Source organism: Pungitius pungitius, chromosome 14 (genome assembly GCF_949316345.1).
Source record: "Pungitius pungitius chromosome 14, fPunPun2.1, whole genome shotgun sequence".
NCBI classification, from domain to species: Eukaryota; Metazoa; Chordata; class Actinopteri; order Perciformes; family Gasterosteidae; genus Pungitius; species Pungitius pungitius.
Window position 1 is genome coordinate 5,618,450 of NC_084913.1, and position 19,975 is coordinate 5,638,424.

General features: G+C 44.0%; 4 protein-coding genes across 7 annotated transcripts; 3 read left to right on the plus strand and 1 right to left on the minus strand.

The window, feature by feature from the left end:
• Positions 1-43: 43 nt before the first annotated feature.
• mgst3b (microsomal glutathione S-transferase 3b) lies at positions 44-1,690 on the plus strand. The gene is made up of 4 exons (XM_037485673.2): positions 44-315; positions 444-566; positions 797-869; positions 1,365-1,690. Exons 1-4 carry the CDS (start codon positions 190-192, stop codon positions 1,463-1,465), a joined length of 423 nt encoding a protein of 140 aa, XP_037341570.1. The 5' UTR covers positions 44-189; the 3' UTR covers positions 1,466-1,690.
• Positions 1,691-2,270: 580 nt separating this feature from the next.
• On the plus strand, positions 2,271-5,303 carry tmem50a (transmembrane protein 50A). The gene is made up of 7 exons (XM_037485674.2): positions 2,271-2,454; positions 2,969-3,072; positions 3,310-3,422; positions 3,961-4,028; positions 4,168-4,260; positions 4,421-4,481; positions 4,581-5,303. The coding sequence occupies exons 1-7, from the start codon at positions 2,313-2,315 to the stop codon at positions 4,624-4,626; spliced, it is 627 nt and encodes a 208-aa protein (XP_037341571.1). The 5' UTR covers positions 2,271-2,312; the 3' UTR covers positions 4,627-5,303.
• Positions 5,304-5,356: 53 nt separating this feature from the next.
• On the minus strand, positions 5,357-8,227 carry rhd (Rh blood group, D antigen). Its single transcript, XM_037485670.2, has 10 exons — positions 7,960-8,227; positions 7,461-7,647; positions 7,150-7,300; positions 6,895-7,042; positions 6,604-6,773; positions 6,285-6,422; positions 6,069-6,196; positions 5,914-5,993; positions 5,663-5,736; positions 5,357-5,495 (listed from the first exon to the last, which is right to left on the minus strand). Exons 1-10 carry the CDS (start codon positions 8,108-8,110, stop codon positions 5,469-5,471), a joined length of 1,254 nt encoding a protein of 417 aa, XP_037341567.2. The 5' UTR covers positions 8,111-8,227; the 3' UTR covers positions 5,357-5,468.
• Positions 8,228-8,918: 691 nt separating this feature from the next.
• On the plus strand, positions 8,919-17,400 carry maco1b (macoilin 1b). Of its 4 annotated transcripts, none has more exons than XM_062557307.1 (11): positions 8,919-9,272; positions 10,700-10,841; positions 11,804-11,930; positions 12,695-12,818; positions 13,444-13,613; positions 14,212-14,797; positions 15,654-15,812; positions 16,022-16,204; positions 16,294-16,414; positions 16,538-16,712; positions 16,796-17,400. In XM_062557307.1, exons 1-11 carry the CDS (start codon positions 9,193-9,195, stop codon positions 16,996-16,998), a joined length of 2,070 nt encoding a protein of 689 aa, XP_062413291.1. In that variant the 5' UTR covers positions 8,919-9,192; the 3' UTR covers positions 16,999-17,400. The 4 variants fall into 4 exon arrangements, with proteins under 4 accessions (XP_062413291.1, XP_037342812.2, XP_037342814.2 ...); XM_037486915.2 differs by having other exon boundaries at positions 14,218-14,797; XM_037486917.2 differs by having other exon boundaries at positions 14,221-14,797.
• Positions 17,401-19,975: the final 2,575 nt, after the last annotated feature.

Genomic DNA, 19,975 nt, shown 5'->3' on the forward strand with positions numbered 1-19,975 from the left:
CGAACTTTATGCTTACAATAAAAAAAAAAGAATTATTGCAAGAAAGCGATCTCGCGATACTTGTGTAACCTCGTCTTATTTTCACTACCTTGCGTGACGTCATTTTCTACCACTCCGCTCGGCTACAAAGTATCGGCAGGTCGTCGTCCTCTCAAAACTTTTGAACACGGGAAGACATATCGAGCAGAGATGGATATTTTGACTGTGCTGCCGGCCAACTTCGGCTACGCCATATTTACCTACCTCTACAGCTGGATTATGCTGGGGTACTTGGCAGTGAAAGTCGGGGGTGCAAGGAAGAAGTACGACGTCAAGGTAGTTCGATTTTACTTTAGTGGGCAATCATTTAGATAAGTCACTACACATTGAAATAATAATGCACGCTCATTATTGCATTGTTTTCCCAGGCTTTTTATTCAACCTGTTTTTGCTCTTTTTCGCAGTACCCAACCATGTACAGTGACAAGGATCAGGTATTCAACTGCATCCAAAGAGCGCACCAGAACACGCTGGAGGTGTACTCCCAGTGGCTCGTTTTCCAAACCATTGCAGCTCTTGTCTACCCGGTACGTAACAATTTGTACCACTCATCGATACATAGCCAAGAATGACTTGCAATGCTATTAGGGTCAGTTATTCGCGGCTGCTAGAATTGTAATCTCACGCTGTGTGAAACTAGTGGGAGGGGCCGCGCAATCCTCCTGATCTTTGGTTGAAATGATCCAGATAGCAGAGTCAGAGTGACAAAGCATTTCCCCCCGTTTGTAATACTATTTTTCTTTCTTTATACATTTAGTTATCAGCATCGGTGCTGGGAGCTATTTGGGTGACCAGCAGGTTTTCCTACGCCTGGGGCTACTACACAGGAGGTAAGTGGCACATTAATGACATATGGAAGGCTGAAAAAAACCCTCTTATAATCTGTCTAATGGATTTTCCAAAAATATTTCAGCCTTGACCTAATGCATTGAAAATACAGACCAATAATATTTATTTATAGGCTATAAATGTATGCAATCTTAAAATGGGTCAAACCTATACAGTTTATTGGGAAGCTTAATGATTAAAACACAATATATTACTTTACTGCTAGTAATAACAGTGGTCACAGAGCATTTGTGTTGCCTCTTGCCTAGTTTTGTTTAATCATTGACAAAAGTCAGCATTGAGCAAAAGATAATGAGAACAGACATTCATGGCTGAGGTTCGAAGGTAACAGTCATAGTCACTTATATTATAAACTAAATTTTATTTTGAAATTTGAATGCAAGTTACTCCCTTGTAGACATTTTTGTATTCATAGTTGTTTCATAAAATTCTGCTTTAGGAAAGTTGTCATTGTTCCGTTTTATGTTTTATTCCAGAGCCGGCCAAGAGGATGAATGGTGCCTATGGCTACATTGGATACTTCGGAGTCATCTTTCTGTCCATATCTGTAGCTTTGCAGTTGCTTGGAGTCTTCTAAGACAACTGCCATCTTGTTTACTCATTTATACTGGCTCACATGACATTTTTAAATGTATCAACCTTATAAGCACTGTTCAATTCTTTCTTTACTGATTTCAAAATATGATGCTAAATACCTTTCTACGGACCACTGACTTGCTACTCAATATCTTTTTCTGCCATCTATTTGTTGTCAATGTCCCTCTAATCGTCAATAAAGTAACGTAGATGCTGATTGATGCTACAGCAGGGTCTTTGTCTTTTACTTTGTTCACAGTTGCAAGCATTGCATTTTGTGAATAATGAAAGGATGGGCAGCATGCTTTAAAGGCCCCATGTGACTCACACATGATGTGCGAGGCTTAAGACTTGGATGAGATTATACAGCAAACGGCTGGAAGAACACAGACCGGTTGTTTTGGCAATCAATAACGGAACTAAGCGAATGTTCTGATAATGGCTTTAGGTTATTGTAAAGTGTAAACTTGTATTTCTTACTATAAACTCTTTAATATTTAAGTTACTTGCTATTATATTTAAATATGTATTAACTGATGCTACCCACTCTTATATTATTTTTATTATCGATACATGTGGCGCAGTCTCGTCTACAAAATGCTCGTGCACGGCGCATACTTCAGGAAGTAGAGCTAAAGTCGTATTCAGTAGTTACTGGTGAGTAACGCGTGCGCGGCGATTGTCTTTCGGAATAACAACGAAGTCCGCTTTTATAAGTAACATCGTTTTTTTAATTTATAAGTTAGGGAACGTAATAATATCCCTTCCTACCAAAAAGGCCTACTGCTTTCGGAGTGCTCCTTATCCGGTACTGTTCCACAAATCCCCATTTTGTTCACAACACCCGAATGCAACAGCATCAACAGCCTCTCAGAGGTTCCCTCATCAAACGAGTGCGTTTGAACTGCGCATGTGCAGAACCGAGTGATATCGGAAGCAAAGACGGGCTGATCGAGGGGGTTCACATAAAAACAAGAACGAAAAGAAAAGGTAGGGCAATCCTTTCAATAGTGACATTACCGCTACCACCCAGTGATTCTGATGAGGTGTGTGATTTACCTTTGTACTGAAGATGTCTTTTGAGTTCGGCTGTTATATTTAGCAACTTCGTGGCTAACGTTAAAATAAACCGTCAGGGAAATGTTTGCTAACGTTAATGCCCGAGCGATGAACAAAAGAGCCCAACGTGTCGACACAGCCCTGCTTTTATCTACTGTAAAGCTATGTCACGTTACGTTTCTTCAAATGTTAACGTCGAGGTCCTTGTTGTCTAATGGCGTAACGCCATCATCAGTAGTTATCGAGCAATTTGTGTGTAAATAAATCGGCGCTTTGCGAAAAAGCCCACGTGACCTAAATTGAGCATCGTCCATACGGTGCAGACGCACAACGTGAGCCCACTTGTTTAGATTGCTGCTCTCAGATAGAAGGGGAAATCACATTTCGTCTGTAGCCAACATGTGTGGTATTGAGATGAGCTTTTGATGTTGAACATCTTTCACAGTCATGTCAGGTTTCCTGGACGGGATCCGGTGCGGAGACTGCGAGTGCAATGTGGACTGGGGAGAGAGAAGAAACACAATTGCATCCGTGGCTGCTGGAGTTCTGGTAATTCCCTAAAATGTGTTGATTAAATGCTGATACACATCACAACAGAAGAGGGTGATCAGACACGCTGCACGGATAGGGCTTCCTGGTCTGACTGTAGCTGCTCATTATTACTGCTTGCAGGACTGTGTGTTCCTGATTTAAATGACCAGGGTGCAGATTTATCAGACCGTTGTCGACTGTGATGTTCCAGCCTGTCATCCGTGGCCCTCGGGCTAACTGTGGGTCTTGTCGCAGTTCTTCACAGGTTGGTGGATCATCATTGATGCTGCGGTGAAATATCCCGACGATGGCCAGTTTCATCATGCCTATCACACCTGCGGTGTCATCGCTACAGTGGCCTTTCTCATGTGAGACAGACTCTTGCACACATTGTTTCTGTCACAGGACCTCTTTGATTCACCAGTTTCATCACACGTTTACATTATTTGCTGTTTTTTAAGCGTTATGCCACCATCTCCAGCTGCTCATTTGTCACAAGAGCATCTCTGTTGTTGCCGTCATGTGACCTACGTGTTGAGTCGCATGAGAACTGGTGGCTGTTCATGGAGGGGGGGGTAAACGGTTGGTACCCATGCCTCAGATCAAGAATGGGCTCTTCGGTCGGATGTGGCTGGCCTTCTTAATTTTTTTTTTCAACTTAACTGTCTCCATGACAACAGAGCAACCTAAAGGTGATGTTATGAGGCTGGAACACCAAGCTAGTGGACCAGGTTACTAACACACTAGTTGACTGGTCAGTTTGAGAGTTAAGCCCTTCAAAGCGCCTACAGACTAGCGGTCATACTTATCGTATCATGTTATTTACCTTTGGGTCTGTTTTTGTAAGCAATCAGGGAAAAGTAACGTTGGGTATGTTTGTGATTATTTTTTTATGATCTCATCCAGGATAAATGCGGTTTCAAATGGCCAAGTGAGGGGAGACAGCTACAGCGAAGGCTGCATTGGACAGACAGGTGTGTATGATGGGATATGTTGAACCCCTCTGTACTCCTGTATAGACACTTTCCCACATTACAACTGTAGAATCGGCCACTTCAAAGTGGGTGCAATAACGCGTGCAGTAACGCGCCCTTTCTTATCTCCGGTCTGCAGGCGCTCGAGTGTGGCTCTTCATCGGCTTCATGCTGGCTTTCGGGTCCCTCATCGCCTCTATGTGGATTCTGTTTGGGGGATTTGTGGTGCCTCGTAAGTCATGTTTTTCACAAGAGACGCCAGTATTATGCGCTAACTTCCTTTACCTTTGCCGGTTGGACAATCGAAAGGTTGTTGAGTCTAATCAAGCTACTCGGTCAAATTACAAATGCAAAGTCGTTTTTTAAAGCTGTGAATGTGTTGTCTCTTGCAGAGAAGCCTGTCGTGTACCCCGGCATTGCTGTTTTCTTCCAAAATGCGTTCATTTTCTTTGGGTAAGTTGGTGGTCCTTAGCAGCGTATCACATTCAATGCATGCTTACACCTCATCAAAGATGCCATGCGGAAATATTTTTCTTTTTCTCTTCCAATTAGGGGTTTGGTCTTCAAGTTCGGACGTACAGAGGATCTGTGGCAGTAGCGGTCTTTGTGTGTGTGTGTGTTGGTGTCCTTTATACACTCTGCTTTCTATACACTAGTAAATGGTTATTCGTGGTTATTCACTTTATACAAACACCTTTTTAGCTTTCCAATTAACATTTTGAATTTGTATTGTTTGCTCTATAATGGCTACATTATAACTAAGCACAAGTTTTCATAGTTTATTTTCAAAGGTGTCATGACATATTTAATTGTGTCTATTCACACAGACTGTAAATCCTTGGTAGTATGATGGTTTACAACTTATATATAACGAAACGTATTTGGGGAGCTCTGAATTGTCTACTTTTCCTTTGGGTATTATTTACAGCATCCATTATATTTGAACAGTCTTAAGTGGAAAAAAGCATAAATTATTATGGAATAAAACAATTTAGGGCAATATTTCATAAAATTATACACACTTACTGAATGTAACCATATCAGGGTTGTTTGTTTCCTGAAATAACATTCTATCGGCTCTGACATGGTTAACTAGCTCGCACTGCTGACATGATGTCAACAAAGGTTTGAAATCTGTTTGTCGTTATGTGTGTACAGGAGGTTTTTATCTGACTGCAAAACTTACCATCTGCTTGTGTACCATCCAAACCACGAGGTCGTCTTCTGACGACCACGGCAGCATTAAACAAACGTAACGGGCAGAAAACGAGTCTTGCATTCATGCTTCTGCATTTGCAGTTAGATTTTGATTTAATTTGTCTTTTTCACCAATCAAATATTTAACATCTACTTTTTAAGAAAGTAAGAAACTGTATAAAATATGTACATTGATATGTGTTCCTCCAATATTCTACTTGGTTCACTTCTTGCTCCGTTTTCTTACTTTCTTACGGCAAGATGGGGAAACTGCAAAACATGAAAAGATTTGGACAATGCTATTTTAATCGTAACTGCAATCCTCTCCATTACTGTTTAGTATCATTCCTGATAACGATACCATTGAAACATTGGATATAAAATCATATTCTGCTCGGTATTGGTTTTAAAAAAGGATAAAAGCAATGAGTGCCTACCTCCCAGAAAGCCTGGTCATCAAAACATTTCTTGTCTTGAGGAGGTCTCCAGAAGTTCCATTTGAGTAGGAATCCTTTATACATTGACATAAAAATAATCAGGAAAAGCTTACAAATGGCAAACCTAAAGTGGGACATCTGTCACTGATGGCATTCTGTTGCGACTGAATAATTAAGAATGGACCTTCTGTCTTCTAGTTTGATTGTGCCCGACCGTTAATTACGCAAACCCTACCAGAAAGAAGACTCACCTGTAAGGACTCCCATGGACAGACTCACAGTGATGGTGATGAAGAGAGTACAAATGTGAAACACAGCAAACGTGATGGCCCTACAAAACAAGAAGGATCAATTACCCAGAGTGTGGCACCTTTTGTGTGCGCTGCGACAACAGCAGCGTTCTTACGTAGCGTGATCATCGCAGGCCTTTATCTGCAGCAGGAGATGCGCCAGCCATCCCAGCAGACCGGGGAGTCCGTGTGTGCTCAGGACAGCGCAGGTGTCGTGGCACTCGAACGCAAGCAGCATGTGCGTCTGGGGGGGAGAAGAAAAAAAAAGCTCTTGTGATGAGCCGCGATGAGCAGATGATTTAAGTGGTTGCTTCGGGGGGGGGGGTCGTCACCTTGAGATGCCGCCATCCAGCGGTGGATACGATGGCGGCAGCGAAGCCGATGGTCATGGCTTCCCACGGCTGACGAACCGCTGACATGGAAACCCCAACAGCAACGCCACCCGCGAGGATGCAAGACTGCATACAGATCTGAGAGAAAGAGATAAACGCCCCATTGTAGAGGAGATCTTTTTGGTAAAAGGCCCATTGATGGATTAGAATTGATTAAGTCCTGTGGTCGTTAAACAGATAAACGCTCGCTTCTGCCGTCAGTGACTCTGTAGATGGAAGAGAACAATGTTGTGTTTGCATATAAAGTTTTAGGCAATACCAGGTTGAGCTTTCCCTTGGGGCTGCAGAGCACAGACATAGCGGCTGCTGTCACGGCGCTGACAGCCAGGGCCAGGTAGGTGCTGCACACGGCCCACAGCCTCCTCTGTGAGTGATTGTCCACGAGGACCGAATTAAAACTGGGCCAAAACATCCAGAGAAACAGAGAGCCTGGAGGACAGAGAGCATTAGATTCTGACAAGGTGTGTTGTTACCAATTATTTGGACATAAATCTCCAGTTGAACAATTCTACTTGCTGCCCTGGTTGAAAAAACATGGCAGACGCCTTACCCAACATGGAGAATAATCCTGTTTGGCGGTCAAACTTCTCCTTTTCAAAAGGCTGGAGGGAGCCTTTCCGAAACAGGATCCAGGTCAGCGTGAGCCCAAAGAAGGCCCCGAAGACGTGAAGCAGCATGATGCTGTTATCCGCCGGCGCCTGGATTCAGAAAACACCCTCATCGGTACATTTCTATACTGCATTGTGTACAAAGGGAACTTCCGTTACCGATTCAAAGGTGACACACGGGAACAAAAGTCGCTCACCTTCAGCAGAACCTGGAGGAGCCACTCGTTCAGGATGAACCCTGACACCTCCAGCAGGCCGATGAGGACCAGGTGGACAGGGTTGGTCTTCCCAAGCACAGCTCCAATTGAGATGAGTGCAGAGGCCGCGCACATCTCAGCAACCACCAGGCTACATACAAATATTTACCTTCAACTTATGAAATCTTGATGTTAAATTAACAGTATTTTGTCAATTTCATCAATGTTGGATACATCTCTGTTCAGTTACAGGTGACATTTCATTTTGCCATGCAAGCTGTAGTGGTGATTTTAAAATGACGGTGACATGCCTTCTCAAATCTGCCCTGATCTTCCCTGTGTAATACCAGGACTCCATTCCTCTGAGTATGATGGCCCATTGGCTGGCCATGATAGCCACGAGGAGGTTGAATCCAGTGGCACTGTAACTATACCGCACTAGAAAAGTGCACATGAAGCCAAAGCCTAGAATCACCATCACGTTCACATCCTGGAACTCTGAAAAAAACAAAAGGAAATGAATGGCGTAGGTTTTGAAAAATAGAAAAGACTCAGGAACTTAAGCCACAATACAGTTTTGAAAATAGTGACTTTTGCTTTGGAAATAACCCAAAGAAGCAGCAGCTGCTTGATTTGATAAGTGCCTAATAACTGCCACCCCTCCCCAAACTCATAGATCCTAGAAAGGTTTGGCTTTTTTAATAAACCACACACCTTCAAAATGTTTCGTTGAGCGATTACCTTTCGACCCCCATCATCTCACGTACCTGACCCCCCCCCCCCACATCCAAACTCACTGCTCAGGCCTACCTGGGTAAAAGCTGCTGAAGGTAGTCCCGTCTGCTTCTATATCGCCTCCGATCTCAACGTAGAAGGCAAATATGACCACGAAGCCTGTCTGCAGGAAAAGCAGCAACGGTGCCAGACAGGACCGCAGACTCGGTGCGTACTGAGGAGCCATCGGGGACGTTCCCTGCGCGCTTCTCCCCCAAACTGCTGCAAGGAGAGCCGCGGGCACTTTGAGCAGGGCGCCACCCTTTATCAGCTGCTTTGCACCGACTCTTTCCTGAGTGACAAGCTCGTGCCTGATATCAAGCATAATCGCCTGGTTCAAGAGTGATATTTTGGTCAATTATAGCCAGTTTGACGGAGTCCGTTGAAAGAAATTATTCGAGTTCATGAAAAATAGCTGAAAGTTTAATTGCAGTCATTTTTTGTAGCAACTTTTCAAATGGTTTCCGTCCAGATCTGACGCATAATAAAATACAGCATTAACTATATAAAATTATATGTAGACAACATCCAGAAAAATAGTATTAATTGGCTGATCTACACCCCAATAAAATGCACAACAGGAAGTGCGATGACAGACGCTCAAAAAAAAATTGTCAACTATATTTGTATTTTTGTGACAACCACTATTTAAGGTCAATTCCGTTTTGGGCATATTATATCTTATAAATAAATAAGTTTTTTTGTGTGTGTTTGCCACCTACAAATATAGTTTTGTCCCAAAGACTGCAATTTTTTTTAATACATATAATAAATCATAGACAAGACCCTCCTGGAAAACAACCCGCCTCCGTGATCATCTCATTGGACAATCAGCGATGCCCGTTTGGTCCGCGCGAATGTGATTGGTTCAAAGGGGAGGCTTTCCAATCCCCTGCATCGCTGCTCACAGCCTCCCGTGTTGTGGGTGAGAAATACTGAGCGACCAGCCGCGGTGCGACGCCAATGGCTCGTCTCTGTATCCGTCAAAGAGACAGCCCTCGGCGGATAGAAGTGATTGGACATACCAGCCGTCAGACAACTGGACGTGCGTAAAACACAGCGCGGTCTGGGCATATCGAGTCTGCGCTAACAGCAAAAGAGGAGGTTCCCGAATTGAGTCCTTTATTTATTTCTTTGTTTCCAGTGGGGGGGCAAATAATAACAGCGACATATACCACAGGCACTTCATTTATTATATTTGTCCGTATACACAAGAAAACTGGATAAGATTACAGTGGTTACTCGAAGGCCAAAGCCAAGGGGAGGAGGATGAAGCGGCGCAATGCGGACTGCAGCAAACTCCGACGGCCGTTAAAACGGAACCGAATCACTGAGGGTATTTACGGCAGGTAACTTCTAATGATCCGGACGGAGGGCTCCTCCTCGCGACAATGACGGGGCCAATGAATGGGAATGCTCGCCGCTTGATAGCCGCGCAATGTGAAGCTTCCTAACGTTACTACCGACACCAATTGGACTGCCGACCCCGGCTAACGTTAGCGCATTAGCCATGCTAGCTTCTGGTGGTAGCATAGAGTATGCTAGCGGTATGTTTTCGTTGTACATAGGCAGTTAACTGTAGCTGTTGAGCTAGTCGTAGCGCTAGGCCCCAAAACAGCCTGTTCTGGTCCATGTCGCAAGGTGTCTTTCACTGGCAATGTTCCCCGTTTAGAAATAAGGTGTTTCTTTGACTTCTTAAACAACCCCGGCTATCTCCCGTTTGCCCACGTCACCTGTCATCTGCTAGCATTGTCAAAATTAGCACGTTCCCTGTCGGCTAACTAGGGTCACTTGTGTTAGCTAGCGCGCAACACCAGCTTGGTCTTATTGAATCTGACTTAACCTCACCTCCTGCACTTTACTTATCCAGTAAGTAGAGCGTGATATATATGCTCACGTCAAGTGTCAGCATGCGTTGAACTGCAGGCAATTTGTCTGACTTTATGAAGAAGTCGTGTTTCACTATTCAGACAACTTGGGAGTTGCTTAGTTGTCCTTTTACAGCCACAAGCTGACAGGTTACGAACATGTTAGCACTAAGGGGCTTCCTTGGTATCCGACAGGCCAAACTTTAAAGTCACCTAAATTCAATGGACGTGATTGGGGCAGTTCTTGAGTTATTGAGAAGCAGCCAGGTTATGCTTTGACATCACAGAACACCACTACCGTGTACAGCAAGAAATGATAACTGTGATAAGATGTGTGCATTATATCAAATCTTAATTGTAACAATAGAAAATAACCAGCAATAAATCTACCCATCCTGTGAATAGATTAATACCCATAGCTCGTGAGAAAAGTGAATGCTTGTAATCAGCATGGCACAGTTGCCAAATGTTCAAAGCATCATCAGAGAAGAGCACCTCAAATAATGGACCTCTTCCAGAACGTCTCTTAAATTTGTACGCACTTGTTCTGTGTATATGCAGTTAGATTTGAAAACATCAGCCACTCATAATAAGTGCAATGCACTCCGGCGTGTCATCTGTCGAACAGCAGCAACAGGTGCAAGACATGGAACCCTCACTTGACCCCCGCCCCCACACACACACACACACACACATACACACACATACACACTTAAAATAAAGCAGACTGATGTATTTATCGTTGATTTGCCACATATTGACTGTTACATTGGCTAAATATGACAAATAGGATTTTTGTGAACACAAACAGCCACACGAGTAAAAAGTACACCCTTCAACGTTGTAGTGTATTTGTGTTCCTAATAAGTTTGTGTCATGCAATGTGTTTTTTTTTTTTACATTTTCAGTACCTTCCTGTACCTGAAGTTCCTGGTAGTGTGGGCACTGGTGCTACTGGCAGACTTTGTTCTGGAGTTCAGGTTTGAGTACTTGTGGCCATTCTGGCTCTTCATCCGGAGTGTATACGACTCCTTCAGATACCAGGGGCTGGTGAGTGGCTTTGTCCGTATATTTATAATGATTTCATATAGGCGAAGAAACCTCATAACCACTTTTTCGTGTTCTTTCTAAGTTAACCTCTCAACTTTTAGATGTGGCACTAAATCAAGTTAGTATGCCATAATTGAGGACTTAAATGCTTGGCACCATAGTGCTGACAACACAGTCACTGCATTATATGGGAAGTTAAGAATCCAAGTCATTGTTGCAGTTGTAGCAGTGTAATAAGATCTGAACTTCAAGCTTAACCCAAAAGGGAAGTCTAGCCACTTGTGGTCAATTGCCACAAATATATATATATATATATATATTTTTTAAATGCAGACACACAAACCAGAAATGTATCTCTAACACTACACAATTTGTTTCAGTGCATTATTTGTAAAAAAAACTTCGACCTAAATGTAAATATTGTATTACTGTAGCATTATGGATCAGTAATTACCTTGACACATGTGAAAATGGGATTTCTTACCCAATTAAACAAAATAATCCTGCATGTATCAGGCTTGCAGGTTATTGGCAATCCTGTTATCTACATTTTGTATGCTAATGTTATCTATCAAATCTATCTATCATAGTTTACCTTTGCCGTGGATCCATTATTGATGCTGTACAACTTGTTCTCATTGAAATGCATTGTGTACGTGTGTGTTTGTTGGTCTGTATCTCACAGTAAGGCTGAAAGGGACAAAAACAAATGTAATATTCACATTACCTTTCATGGTGTTATAATTCTACGATGGGTTTATTCATCACTCCTATTATAATGTATTACAACTTGGTAGCCAAATAACATATTAAGGCTTGTTAGCCTGGAAACATTTCCTTTTCTATGACTGCAGTGTTTTAGTTTTCAAGCATGAACTATTAAAGGGTACAAGCAACAACCGGCATGTTTCCATATTTTGCTGTTTTATCGTTACTATAACCTCGTCTCATCTCTCCCACAGGCTTTCTCAGTATTCTTTGTGTGTGTGGCGTTTACGTCGGACATCATTTGCCTCCTATTCATCCCAGTGCAATGGCTGTTCTTTGCTGCCAGTACTTATGTATGGGTGCAGTATGTTTGGCACACAGGTAAGGCCCTCTAATGCATGGTGTCTTGTTATTTATCATTATGAACACGTGCTGTGTAACATTTATTTGTACATTAGTTCTGCTTAATAATAGTGAAAGAAGAAGCCGTCTGTGTATTTACAAGAGAAGCTTTCAAGTCACAGAGCACACACATTCTTAGAACTCGCTCGCTTTGGTTTTGGTCTTCCCCATAGTTCTCTGGTGGGAAAAGAGTTATGCTTTTTACCATGCACATTGTGATGTTATTTACAAATGGCATCGTCACTTGGAATTTTGCACGGTGTGTAAGTGAGCTGCACTCTGCGGATTAGTTGTCAGTTTGATTTAGCGGTATCCCCCGCGTTGACCGAAGGCCGGTTGTCAGATGGAAATCCTCGTGCCAGTTGGGGGAGGGAGCAACACAGAGCGCCTTCTGATCACTTTCTGAGCTTCCAACTTTACTCGTGAGCTTTAACGGTTTAGAACAAAGCAATAATCTTCTAACACTCGTCTCGCCAAGTACAATCTTTGTTTTACTGTAGCATATGTGGATACATTTTCTGCAGTGCCCATAATTATGAATTTATTTATTTGTGTTGTTATAATACAGACAGATATTAAATAACTTTTCCTGAATATAAAAATAAATAAAAATGTAAGCAACATCTTATGAAAGAATAACTAAACCGTTTTTGGTGCACATTCCAGCGCACATGAGTCAGGTACTACTCAAAGTGATGCTCAATGCCAAATTATAACTTCTTTGTCCTCTACTTGTCTTTCAGAGAGAGGTGTCTGTCTCCCCACCGTGTCCCTGTGGATACTCTTTGTGTACATAGAGGCGGCCATCCGATTCAAAGACCTGAAGAATTTCCACGTGGACTTGTGTCGTCCTTTTGCTGCACACTGGTGAGCCGCCGTTCTGCTTTAACTCGTTGGAACGCTGCCTTCTCAGCGGAGTGGAGAGGAATAATGTGTCGACCAACTTTCATGATTGGTTTTGTGGTGGGCCTAATGCTTCTCCTTTTCCCCCATTTGGTCCTTTTCACAATACATTAAGGGAGATCGGTTTCTATACATGTTTTGAAGAATAAATACACTTAAATATTTGTTTATGAACAAGTTGAAACTTTGGGATGTGTGACTTTGACAAACACACTTTTGCTGTGCCGTGGCCTGGCTGCAACCACCTGTGGACTCGGCCTGCGTTTTGTTTTCAACTACACACCTGTAAAGTTCTGAGACTGCATTTTGCTCAGTTGTGACGTATTGCTGTGATAACAGAAAGGTAAACACCTGGTGACACACTCCAGAGGGCTGTGGTCCTTCCTGCTTAAGTGTCTCAAAGACCTGAAATTATCAGGATGACACAGACACACAAAGTGAAAAGAAAAGATGAGACCAGCGTTCTCGGCTGGTGAAGAAGAATTCAAAATGATTAACTTAAGTCAATTTTGTGTATGTGTTGATAGAATCTGTATTTCTTTGGATCTGTGAACAGACTATAAAGTGTACTTATTGTGTCCCTCTGCAGCATTGGCTACCCAGTGGTCACGCTGGGCTTCGGCTTCAAGAGCTACGTGAGCTATAAGATGCGCCTTCGGAAGCAGAAGGAGGTCCAGAAGGAAAATGAGTTTTACATGCAGCTTCTGCAGCAGGCCCTGCCTCCAGAGCAGCAGAGGCAAGAGCGAGAAGCAGAAGACGGTGAGATACATGCGCATGCATGTGTGCATGTCAGGATTTATGAGACACCATCTGCATTGACTGAACAAATCAAATCCCATCATTTGTTTAATTATACATTTTCACAGTAGGCATATAGTGTTATCTTGTCACCTCACTGTTTCTCATTCGCTGTATTCTGTAAGATATGAGTCATTTAGTGGATTTTCATGTAACATGAATTCTTGAAATGGTATTATCCTTTTTAAATCACAACCAGGCTTTCAATCGAGTGCGAGGTTGTTTCGTGACATTGGCAGCATTTCACTCCCTAGCCAAAGTTGGTGGTTGAAGGTGTTCCTGGCTGACAGTTTAAGCAAACACACCGTGCACATAATGATAAAGAGGCTCTGCTCATTGGGTGGGATGACTCAAAGATTTGAATGTAGCTTGCAGAGCAACAAGCAGGAGAAGATTAGTCAAAATTGCAGCCGGCAAAAGAAATAGAAACACAAAAACAGTACCTGGGAATGCAACGTAACCATGTTTTTTTTTTTGTGTCGTTTCACACAAGTAGCACTTCACCAACTCAAGATTCATGAATAAAATATATCCCCTTCACTTCCCCCCTTTATTCATACAGCAGCAGCAGCAGCAGCAGCTAAAGGAATATCTGAAGTAGACACCCCTCCTGTGTCACAGAATGGCGCCCCAGCCAATAAAAAGACATCGGCATCACTGCCGGAGTTGGAGTATAGGGAAAAAGGGAAAGAGGGAAAGGGAGGCGGCGGGGAGGCAAAAAAGCAGCACAATAGCAACAGCATCCTGCCATCATCGGTGGACTCTAAACTCCAAGAGATGGAGTACATGGAGAACCATATAAACAACAAGAGACTGACCACAGAGCTGGGCAGCACAGAGAACCTGTTGCTTAAAGAGGACAACAATTCCTCTTGCTCCTCCTCCTCCTCGTCCTCCTCAAAAAACTACAAAAACGGCAGCAGCAACGCCGCGGCGCCCAACTCCTCGCCGCGCGGCCACAGCGCCACCAACGGCAGCGTGCCCTCCGCCTCCTCCTCCTCCTCCGCGACGTCCTCTTCCTCGGGGAAGAACGAGAAGAAGCACAAGCTGGCGGCGGGTAAAGGGACGACGGGCGGCCCCCACCGGGATCCCACGGACAACTGCATCCCCAACAACCAGCTGAGCAAGCCGGAAGCACTTGTCAGGTAAGACGCTCTCGCTCATCCGTCACTAGACTATGGCTCGGGGGGGACCCACCCCTCGTGTGCTGCAGCAGCGGTTTGCGCACTTCAAGCAAAGCATAATTTAATTTCGTAAAGTGACACAAATTTCACAACTGAGGAGCACCGCATCAGGAAAGTACTGCCTGCATCGCAGCTGACCTTTTCCATGGTTGCTTGTGGTGTTTCGTAGTGTCCTAAACCCCTGTGGTATTGAGTACAATATCTCTGGTCCACAGAGGAGCGTCACTCTGGCTCTTATCTGAACTGGGTTTTGAAAACCTCATCTCCAGCGCAAAGGGGAATACTAAAGTTCAAAGTCTTTCATCTCGTAGCAGTCATTTTGTGGCTAGTTTGTTTGTTTTTCCACCGCTAGCTGCTTTGCTCTGGCTGAAACTGTTCAGTCGCCTTTGTTTTTGAAGTATTGTTGAGTTCATTCCTCACTCACAGAACTTGGTAAATCCTGCTGTTTTATGGAGTGTAGCAGCTTGCCTCGCATTAATTAATCCTTCAAAAAGGTTTCTTGAATCTTCACCCATTCTGAATTACAACGTGGATTTAATAACGCATCATGTTCAAGGAATGATGACATTCTGTCTTCTGAGTAGGACATCGAAATGAAGCTTCCTTTACCCATTTTGCAACATTTAAAAGCATAAAGTGAATGTGTAGTGTTGATGGTTATTTCATTTGTCTATATAGATTGAATATGACCACATGTGTATAACCCACGGTTGGACTTTTAGGCCCCAATATCTGGATGTATGGATCCACAGCCCCCTACATGCGTATTAAACAAAACATCAAATCATCCGTTCATTCTTCCACCACCTTGGGACAGATTGGAGCAGGATGTTAAAAAGTTGAAGGCCGACCTGCAGGCCAGCCGGCAGGTCGAACAGGACCTGCGCAGTCAGATCGGCTCGCTGGGCAGCGCCGAGCGCACCGTCCGCACGGAGCTGGGCCAACTGCGGCAGGAGAACGAGCTGCTGCAGAACAAGTGAGTCACGGCATTGTTCCCTTTTTGACTTTGGATCACTCATAACTGAGCGTGAATGGAGAGGGAGGGAGGGAGGGAGGTTAAAATGTTGCATTGAAATACCTTCACAAACGAGTTAAGGCAATAGCAGTTTAATAAGTACAAACAATAAACAACCTGTATGGGCGTGTTGAATAAATACTGAACCTCTTTGTTCCGTGCACTTGCAGGCTCCATAATGCTGTGCAGGCAAAGCAAAAGGACAAACAGGCGGTGGGCCAGCTGGAGAAGAGGCTCAAAGCGGAGCAGGAGGCTCGAGGCACCGCCGAGAAACAGCTCGCAGACGAGAAGAAGAGAAAGAAGCTCGAGGAGGCCACGGCCGCCAGAGCAGTAGCACTAGCAGCAGCATCCAGGTGGGCGCTCATCCGACACGCTTTTTAACCTCTGGCGTGACAAGTTATGATCTGTTATTATAACGGATCCATGGTTTTGTTTTTTTTAGAGGGGAGTGCACAGACACGCTGCGGCGGCGAATCAGCGAATTAGAAACGGAGTGTAAGAAGTTAACTTTGGACATCAAGCTAAAGGAGGACCAGATCAGAGAGCTTGAACTGAAAGTTCAGGTAAGGTGTAAGAAACATTCATTCGAAGCTGTTTTGAGGAATGATATTTTACTAAAGCATCCAATCAGAGAGCGTCCCCTCCTGTCATGGCCCTAACTGTATCCGTTCTCCTTCACCTCTCAGGAGCTTCATAAATACAAGGAGAATGAAAAAGACACAGAGGTGCTGATGTCGGCGCTGTCAGCCATGCAGGACAAGACGCAGCACCTGGAGAACAGTCTGAGTGCAGAGACCAGGATCAAACTGGACCTCTTCTCTGCGCTGGGAGACGCCAAGAGGCAGCTCGAGATTGCACAAGGTACTCGGGTGCTCTGAGAACGCGGCCTGATCCCGAGAGTGAACCCTCACCCACCTTGTCGCTGTCCATTTTTTTTGCTGCAGGTCAGACCCTGCAGAAGGACCAGGAGATAAAAGATCTGAAGCAGAAGATAGCAGAAGTGATGGCCGTCATGCCCAGCATCTCCTACACGGCCGACAGCAGCAGCATGGGCCCCGTGGCCCCCCACTACTCCTCCAAGTTCATGGACACCAATCCCTCCGGCCTGGACCCCAACGCCTCCGTTTACCAGCCGCTCAAAAAGTGAGCGCTTTGTCCCTCCATCCTCCAATCCTCTTTTATCCCCCCCCCCCCCCCACCAGCAGGGCCGCTCGGCACTGCAGGCCTGCAGCTGAGAGCGTTGTTTTTTTTCCCTCCCCCCTCGACAGGTCAGAAGGATGTTGTATTCTGTGACTGTATTTGTTGTAGTTAAAACAAAAGACAAAAAAAACTTTGAACGGACATCACATGTCGACTAAGAAGCCGCAGCTTTTTTTTTTTTTTTTCCTTCTCTTAAGTGTCTAGTGAAACCTCACAGAACCGGCTATGTATCTTCATCTCAAGGACGTTTGCTGTCCCTTTCCCCTCCACCGATGCATCCGCCTGCCACCAGTTACCCGCCCTTTGTTCCTGGGGAATAGATTCATCCCTCCTTTTTTTTAATTTATTTTTTTAGGTTAAGTCTCGCCTCCTCAACCTTTTGGAAAACAGAGTTCTCCTTAAAATCACACAGTCGCACGGCCTGACTTGTGTCGCCACTTCTTTGACCGATGGTCTTCTCCCCAGATAGTCTGGCAGCATCTGCACAACCTGAGGAATGTAGTGCAAAGTTGGCACAGACTCTCCCTGTTCTGTTGCCGTTTATCTTCTAAGGCACCGAATGAACCCCGCTCCCCACTGCTTCGGAGAACAGGACGTAAATACCTTATTTGTAGGTGCATTGTGTGGTTCTATTTGTTCACTCTTTAAAATTCAAGTGTTGTTTTAACAGGCTGGAAGTGTTGAATGCAACAAGTTGGAAAATATATTGTGTTATAAGAAACATAGGCCCTAAAATCATTTGAACCGCCAAGCAGCCCCCAAAGTCAGGCCTGAAGTGAGGTTTTGAGTGCGGTAACAGAAAAGGGTGTGTGTGTGTGTGTGTGTGTGTGTGTGTACACGGGTGGACCAGCTTCTCAGCACTCTACATCATCTTTCATCGGTGTCCATGATCACAGTGCCTTGAGTTAAGGACACGTGAGTAATGAGGTACGGCCCGACCCTTGTGAACTACTGGCGAAACATCTGGCTGAGCTGTAGAGGCAGAGAATTTGGCTCCGCCCAGTGAGGTGGGACAAAGTTGCCTTCGGTGTTCCCTCCTAACTTCCAGACTGGTGGTGAGGGCGATCCATGGTGTTTAAGGGACCCTTTCGCCCTTTAAGTAAGTCACATTGACGGAAACAGTAGATGGCACCTAATTAATTGTACTTCTATTTGCCTGTTCAGTATGGTGACCTGATGTTTGCCCACCACAGAGTCTACTGTTTACATGTCCACCCCGCAGAAGCTCATCTCGACGCCTGTTGAACCTCAAATCCCATCGGTCAGGCTTCCACCCCCCCCCCCCCCCCCTCCCTCCCCCGCCTCTTATTTGTTTTGATCTCCCCATTAAAAGTTGCACTGTAGAAAACACTTGCAGTCCGAAAGGTAAACATGTAAAGACGGACTGTGCAATGTAAACTAGGCTTCGCAAATGCCAATTTTGAAAAAAAATTAAAATAAACTTAATTTAATCCTCCACTTCAGTTTGTGTGCCAACACTGGGAAAGCTCATTTCTCTGGAAAAAGTGTTCAAGAATGTACCGCAAACACATTGGGTGAGGAGTTTGTCAAGTAACCACTTGGTTATCACTCCATGAGAGTTTCTGTTCGGCGGGTAGTTAAAGCGGTCCCCTGTTTGTAGTAGACTGTAGTTAAAAGTAAGGGACTAAAAAGTCACATTTCTTTTTGTGAATGTTACAGTATTTGCAACTGTCGGGGGAAGCGGCTGTTTTCCAAAGCAGCGTTTCCTTACTCCTGTTTCTGGTGTTGTTATTTTCCTGCAGGGAGAAAATTGCTAAAGTCTGACGTGGTTTTATCATTCTCCGAGATGGTCATTGTTTTTGTGTGTGGTTTTCACAGACTGTAAATGGAGACGCTTTATTTTCCTCGCTCAGAAGGCTGTCCTTGGTTCCTGGGGTTAAGAAAATGTTGTGAAACTTACGGTTTAGTCAGTTGTTTGCTCAACTGGTCGTTGGCAGTATAGAGAAGTGTTTTGTTGTTTTTTTTTGTTTTCACTGCTCTGTTTCTCCCCAGGTCTGACTTTGGCTGTGCTCTCGCTCTGTGAGGTTTACAAGGAATAAACATTTTTTCTTGCAAATGGACTTTTCTCTGCTTGCTGCTGCTGTTTTTGTTTTGACACATTAAGTTCAAATCATTTGCTTTGATTGGTGTACATTTAAAAAGATGCAATTGAGTTGCATTATGGAAAGTGCTACTTTTTGGAGCTTAACCCCTATCCAGGCTTCAGTTGCTGTAATCGTCACCATTTTTGTATTAACTCTACTAAATTAAGTGCCTAAACTGAATCAAAGCTCCACGCTAAAATACTGAAATACCTGAAGTCATAATGCATGTTACTCAATCACTCAAAGCCCACCATTTCCGTTGGTCAAAAATACAATTACAAATACAATTGCAATTCCACTGTTTTTTAATTTTTTTTATTGAGTGGATTATCTTTAATAAACGCAACATTATTGGTAATTGGATGCACTATTGTTGCAGCCACCAGGAGGCGCTGTTCATTCATTATAATGTGGGTCGAGAGAGATAATCTCTGTCCACACACTGATTTTTAATTCTGTCAAGAACCACTAAATCCCTCTTTTCAGGACTAAAAAATCCAATTTATCTGAGACATATGAGTTTAGGAACAATTTGTTCTTGCTAAGCACTAAGCACTAAACACGGTGACTGGTGGGATCGCCCACTAATCCTTACGCCAGCACTGGGTTGGTAGATGGAGTCAGAAACGTGCCCCACGTAAATAATATTTAATAATTGCTCGGTGGCGGGCTGACCTCTGGGCTTTGGGTTTCACTCGGGGGTTGAACCGTAGAACGCGAGCGCCCCTCAGGCCCGCCAAGCGTTTTGATTTGGAACCATAATTCATTCATCTAATGCGCTCGGGGAAATTTTTGGAGGCAGATGAAGAATCCCTGTGC